The sequence below is a fragment of the Ptychodera flava genome, chromosome 6 (assembly GCF_041260155.1).
Source record: "Ptychodera flava strain L36383 chromosome 6, AS_Pfla_20210202, whole genome shotgun sequence".
NCBI classification, from domain to species: Eukaryota; Metazoa; Hemichordata; class Enteropneusta; family Ptychoderidae; genus Ptychodera; species Ptychodera flava.
The window spans coordinates 34904433-34911880 of NC_091933.1; the positions used below are offsets into that span (position 1 = coordinate 34904433).

Below are 7448 nucleotides of genomic sequence, written 5' to 3' on the forward strand. Positions count from 1 at the left end.
TTCAGGTACATCTAAAGAGATTGTAAATTGCAAGAAATCAGAGAAATTTGTTGGATTTATCATACACAGAAGGTAGATTAATGTTTTTAAACCTTAAACACACATTGCTCGTGTAGAAGGCTTTGAAATGACATTGCTTGTGTAAATAATGATGGAAGGATAAAAGGGATTTGATTTATTAAACATTGTGTTGCAATCTGGATTGGGAAAAATGTCCAGCATGCAGTAAAGAACGTATCTGATAAGCTATGGAGATACCGGGTGATCGATGGAAAAAGGTATGAGTGAGAACCCAGGAAAACCCGAAATTTTGAAAGTTTGAAAGGGTTATAGACGGAGCTTATAGGTAATCACAAAGGAGTGTCGGAAAACGTTTATTTTCAGGTGTGTAATCCTTGTGGTGCGACAGCCTCACTTTCATGTACCCAGAGGGTTTCAAGTTGTTTGCGAAATTTATCATCTCGTTTATTTACTTGTATATACCTGTGATGCCTACATTTCATAAAACCAACTTCTTTCGTTAAACTTTTTAAGTTGCTGTGAACGAACAGATCACTCAAGTTTGTGTGGCGAGGGCGCTGTTTGCAGGGCCTTCAATTTCAACGTCATCATGTATGTAAGTAAGGCAAGAGAAAAACATCTTGTTCATCGGATTTTTGGACTATGGTTCAGGAGCGAATTTTTTTTTAGGCCAAAGGTAACCGCAGTCCCTCGGACTTTTTTGCTCGGAATGCAGACAAGGCAAAATGATCTTTTCCCCTTTTAGTAACCAGAAACATCTCAGTCAAGATACACCGATACTGGTTATTGAATTCAACACTATATTTCTGCAATGCAGAAGTATGAATTTGCCGAAATCAAAAAAATCCCAATGAGGCAAAGTCGAAGCGGCGATTGCGATGACCAATTTATTTTTTCTTTCTTGCCTAGCCTGAGCCTATGTTCAGCATTCTGATTCTTCGATTTTTGGGCAAGCATTGAACGACTGGAGTTCAAAAAATGATCAGCGGACTGAAATACCATCAAGGCTCATTCTGATTAAAATGTAATGCTACAGGGCCAGGGGTGTATCTTTTATGACTTATCGTCGAAAGATGGTTATTAAGGGAAGCCTAAGTGTGGTCTTGGTTTCATCAACATACTGCCATTTGCAGCGTCTGGAAGTCATCAAATAAAGTATGTATTGCTTGTATATGTAATCTTATTTTGATAGAGTAAATGGCGTTGACAGTTAATACTATGAAAGTGTTGCATGTTGTCTCTATGTTTGCAGACGTTACAGCCCCTGAGCGATCTACATTTCATAAACTCAACTTCTTTGTTGAACCTTTTGAGTCGATGTGAACAAACAAATCTCAATCCCTTCTGTTGCGACGATAAGCTATAATTGGTGGTTGGGTTGGCCTTGGTACATTGTTTTGACTTTTGGAGAATATGGAACAACGGGAATACGTTCTTTTGCGTTCTTTGAGTGTTTTTTTTTGCTATATTGAAGTATTTGGGTTCTAGGGATGAATTTAGCATATGGATTTCATCGGAAACTAGCGTTTTGAGATAGCCCCAATGTACAAGGTAGGTGTGGAGTTCTGAAAGCCGTGGTTTCTCCATTCCGCTTTTGAGCAGATTCTGCAGATCATGAGGACCAGGCCATATGACATATTGATACTTATGTGATGGGGATGGGCGAAATTGAATGCAAGGTATGTATGACACATTGCGATCAAACTAGAAGCGCACTTTTATTTTGACATTATTTTCCATCATTATTCTCTTAAAATGACAGTTTAAAAAGTTAAAAACACATTGTCGATGCTTGTTAAGAGAACATAATATAACAGAGCTGTTTTTCTTACTTTTAATGCAAATATTCTTTTCCAAATGAACTACTTGACATCCAAATAATTTGAAGTTATTTCTTTATGCAGTTTTCCATAGCATTACTCAAAGTACCATCCATGGTTTTTTAACCTTTGTGATTGTTGGTGACAGTTGTCTGCAGATAAATCTTTCATCAGTGTATTATGCATCATTTTCATGGTCTCCCGAAGCCTTGCCATCTGTCTCTCAACGAAGCTGCTCTTCCTCTTCCTACACTGTCACTGTTGAACGCTAATGTACTGTCGCTGTCTTTGTCGGCCGTACCTTGCACTCTAGTCGTCGCAGCAAAGCTTACAATTTATCAATAATTTGAAGTTATCTGGTCTTCCGAATATCATGCCACTAAGAACTCTTGTAAGGCCAGTAAGTTAAAGGAAAACAATCAACCGTCCTTAGCTCGTCTATGTCTATGAATGGAGTGATGATAAAAAGTTCTCCGTGTTATTTTGACAGCTGTTCATAAAAATACAACTTCCGTTGTCTTTCTCGTCAAAAACAGCATGATGCAATTACACTTAAAAATCCATGGCTCAAAGTTCTATAAAAGAGGTAACAAACGTTTATACTCGAATTAAAAAGAAGTTACTTTTCATCAACTTCAACGGACCTCACAATCTTTACGAAGGTAAAATCTAAAGTGCCAAAGCATATAGAATGCTCTTTAAAAATCGTCAGTATGAATTACTTCCCGCTGTACAATTACAAATCCATTTATGTATATATCATCTGATTTGCTAGGGAATACCTCAACGTCCTATGCTTGATTTGTTTTGTCGTATACGTATAGAATAACCTTCATCAATAATGTATCAATGTTCCGACTACAAAATTACACTCGATCCTCTTGCTATGCCTCAAGCGAATATGTTACAGTTAATTTAAAGAGGCTCAGCTTTCCCTGTTACAGACACAACCGTCCATCCAGACTCAGCGAGAAGTGTCAAACTAAGTATAAGGGCCTGTGACGATCAGCTAACGATGAGGAGATCTTTTTGTATTTGAATATGCTTTATTGATAACCGTAAAGAGGATAACAGTACTTGTCAGAAAGGTGTAACAGTATAGTTGTCTATGATTATTTATCGTCGGTAACATTTTAATCCGTTTATATAAATGTGTCTATAGCTTGTCTGTTGCTAGGGTAATTGTGTTTATCTGTTAGCAAATGTAGAGCAAATGATTGTTTCCTATTATTCATTTTACAGTATTCTGCATTCGAATCACTATAAGTACGAGAATGTTGTAAATATAGTAATTGGAGCAATTGTGTCCCTCAAAAGTGCAGAGGAATTAAGATATCTTGCCCGTATACAATGGCACACTTTAATAATTTGTATCCTAGCCAATTGTGTAATGTATATCAATCGTCCATGGTGTGTATTTAGGATTTGTGTCGTGCAAAGTGAAAGGGAGTGAATTATACGATTCATAAAGACAAGTTTCAGTTTCGCAGTCTCAAAAGTGAATATAGGAGTCAGACTGATGCTGTGTTCAATATACTAAATGACGATTACACTCATTGTTTGTTTCGCATAAGAAACTATAAAATAAGCAAACAAATAAACATAAAATATTGTACTGAATGTGGAGTAAAGAAACACAAACAAGCAGCAACAAACTATCAAATCGATTTGCATTCTGTATCTGAGTACACGGTAAATAGTAAGCCGTAAGGTCAGAAGTCCGATTCCACTTCTTTTTCATGATGTCTGTCTTGGATTGATATATATTTTAAAAATATATGCGTTTTTCTCCAATATCTGGTTCATATAATCTTGCAGTCTCTTGACATTGCTGTATCGTGGTCTGATAAATGACTATGTACGCTAACCAGTTTACCAGCAATATAATACAACTATACAAGATTTCTTTTGTTGGTCATTTTCGAGTAAGAAAAAATTTTTTTCACCAATTGCTAAACAATGTCGTAAAAGTGTCACAAAATCGTCGCTAATTGAACCCGAATACCCGATACAAATTTCGAAATCTGTGACTATTAAATCATCTCGCTCTTCGAGTATACTAAATAATACGGAACTATGTTTTCCTGTTGTTAAATGTTCTAACATCTCAACCCACACTCTCATAGATACTCTTCTGGATAGTTTCCGGGGAAAGGGATGCATAACCACTTTCTGCGTCTTCGATTACAGCTGCATTAGCGTACACCTGCTGCTGCTGTTTTTTGTTTTTCGCAAGCCTTCTAGGAGGCAACACGTAATGATCGTTCTGGTTTTCTCGTCTTGCGCTCTTTACTACTGCTTCCGATTTCTCAACGTTGTAGCCAACTTGATCGGCGCTGGTGTCGCTCGAGTCACCGCCGAAATCGTGGTTTGCATAGTTGTCGATGGAGTCGGATCGTTTTGGTTTTGCCCGCCGATAGTGGCGGATAGCCAAGGAGGCGGCAACGCACAAACCAGCTGTAATGATACCAAGGAAATATGCAAGTACATGTATTTCAAAGGTGCCATTTGTGTTTTCGATCATTTCAGGAGCAGAAACTGAAGTATACACACTTGCGTAGCCCGTGGTAATAAACGGAGTTGTCCCGAAGGTTGTGTAAACGATCTTTGGCGCTGTGGACATCCCCTCCAACGTTGTTGACATTGTTTCTGTGGTGACATGCGATGACGTTCGGTTTAATTTCAGAACTCTGACCCCTGATGTGGTTCCCTCCAAGTTAGATACCATACAGGAATATAATCCTTCGTCCTCTTCTTCAGGAAAAGGAATGACCAGGCTACCATCGCCTTGTTGCACAATTCTGTAATCTGAACACATATCTTCCGCACTTTGGTGTATGACAGTACCGTTTGGAATTATCCAGTACTTGTCTACTTCAAGCTCACTTTCCACCTCACAGTCCAGAGTAATATTGTCCCCTATTTCGGCTGTAATGGTTTTAAATGATGTGTAAAACACGGGGATAGGATAGCAAGTGAGATTACCCAATGGGACGTCGAGAATTGGCCTCAAGCGATGATTATCAGGTGATTCACATGTCATGGTGGTACTTCCAAAGTAAAGCCTGTGCGAGTTACCATCCAACCACGATCTCAGTTCCCGTAGACGGCAATCACATGACCAGGGATTACGGTACATGTATAGATACTGTAAGTTATTTAAGTCTTCAAAGATCTTTCCGGGTAATGTGGTGATATCGTTAGAATATACACGCAACCTTGATAATCTGTTCAATCCATGAAAGATATTTTCAGGGAGAGCTTTCAAGTTATTCTGATAAATATAGAGACGATCCAGATTATCCATTCCGTTGAACATATTTTCGTCCAGGAAATTGAGCGAATTGCTATACAAATATAAATAACGCAGCTTACCAAGGCCTCTAAATATGCTTGCAGGTAGTTCAGTTATGTCATTGTTATACAAATACAGTCTCTGGAGATTACTGAGTCCCGAGAAAAGATTTTCACGGAGACAGGATAGTTTGTTCGAGTGGAGATACAGGTACAATAAATTCTCAAGGCCATGGAATACAGTCTTCGGATGAACATTGAGTGGGTCCTGATGGCTTACTTCGTCGAATGTATTTTCTTCCACGGAGCTAAGTGAAGTGTGTGATAAATCTAGGCTGCGCAGTTTACCAAGGCCTCGAAATATGCTTGTGGATAGTTGGGTTAAATCATTTCCGGCCAAGCTAAGTGTATCGAGATTACTGAGTGACGAGAAAATATTTTCATGGAGACAGGATAGTTTCAAATTGTTGTATTGTAGATAAAGGTACGATAAATTTTCAAGGCCATGGAAGACAGTCTTCGGATGAACATTGAGTGGGTCCTGATTGCTTACTTCGTCAAATGTATTTTCTTCCAAGCAGCTAAGTGAATTGTATGATAAATATAGGTAACGCAGTTTACCAAGGCCTCGAAATATGCTTGTGGGAAGTTCAGTTATTTCATTGTTATCCAAGCGAAGTGTATTGAGATTACTGAGTGACGAGAAAATATTTTCATGGAGACTGGATAGATTCAAATTGTTGTATTGTATATAAAGGAACGATAAATTTTCAAGGCCTTGGAAGACAGTCTTCGGATGAACATCAGTGGGTCCTGATTGCTCACTTCGTCATATGCATTCTCTTCCAAGGAGCTAAGTGCATTGTGTGATAAATTTAGGTCACGCAGTTTTTCAAGGCCTCGAAATATGCTTGTCGGTAATTCAATTATATCATTGTTATCCAAGCGAAGTGTATTGAGATTACTGAGTCCCGAGAAAATATTTTCATGGAGACTGGATAGTTTGTTGTATTGGAGATAAAGGTACGATAAATTTTCAAGGCCATGGAAGACAGTCTTCGGATGAACATTGAGTAGGTCCTGATTGCTTACTTCTTCGAATGTACTCTCTTCAAAAGATCTAAGTGAATTGTATGATAAATATGGGTAACGCAGTTTACCAAGGCCTCGAAATATGCTTGTAGGCAGTTCAGTTATTTCATTGCTATCCAAGTGAAGTGTATCAAGATTATGCAGTCCCAAGAAGAGGTTTTCAGACAGATACGAAAGTTTGTTGTTATAGAGACGAATGTTTGTTAGCTCACGTAGGCCATGGAAGACAGTCTGCGGCAACTCTCTGATTGAATTGCTGTACAGATACAAAATACTGAGTCGACACAGACCACTAAATGCACCAGCTTCCACCTCTTCCATTCGATTACTGTACAAGTACAGACTTGTTAGATTTGACAGTCCGGTGAACGAATCATTTCCAATATAAGTCAGCTGGTTTCTATCAAGTCTAAGGAATGTTGTGTTTGTAGGTATACCTGACGGAATCTCTGTCAATCCTCGATTACTGCAGTCGACCGTTGTACCAGAACAAGAGCACACCGCAGGGCATCCTTCTAGTCCATTCATGCAGATGGTCAGCAGGTAAATAATCGACGCAAGTTTTGATGTACAGTCCATCATTTTTACTTTCAACTAAAACCTGTTAAAAAAGAAAATACAAATCATTTAAGATTTGTGCTCTAAAGCGAGGAAGCTCGCACTGACTCTAGAAATGTCTGTGTCTTATTTATATTGAAAAGTTATTGTCTCCTAAGTGCATGGCGCGCCCGTGGGAATTCAATACCGAAAACGCTAACAATTTCCGAGATTATGAATCAATCAGAATAAACATTTATTTTGGAACACTGTGCATGGGCAACTGACGCATCGATGTCATCAGCGTTTGAAGAGACATGCCATAATAGCAGTTCATAGTACCTACCACTCAATATGATCGTTGTTGAAAGTGAATGAGGTAATCTTATCAATATTACCGTGGTTTCACACTGGAAGGGTAGATTTAAAGGTTGTGCTGGCGGTAGCGGAATTCAATTGAATAACGGATAAGGAATTTTGGGAAATAACTGATATATTGGTGAATGATATGTTATCGTTCTTCTTCAGGCTTCAAACGTGAAAAAAGATTCGACATTCCAGCATGAAGTTACATAAGAGCACGGGCATGATAAAGAAGACAAGACCCGTATCTTGGTGAAAATTTAATGACTGTAGTCCTTTGGATTGATGAAAAATAAAACTGTTGTCGTTAGATCGACTTCT

At 38.5% G+C, this 7448-nt stretch overlaps 1 protein-coding gene across 1 annotated transcript; it reads right to left on the reverse strand.

The window, feature by feature from the left end:
- Positions 1–1818: 1818 nt before the first annotated feature.
- LOC139134336 (leucine-rich repeat-containing protein 4C-like) lies at positions 1819–5219 on the reverse strand. The gene has a single exon (XM_070701216.1). It carries the CDS (start codon positions 5158–5160, stop codon positions 3949–3951), a length of 1212 nt encoding a protein of 403 aa, XP_070557317.1. The 5' UTR covers positions 5161–5219; the 3' UTR covers positions 1819–3948.
- Between the last annotated feature and the right edge of the window lie 2229 nt (positions 5220–7448).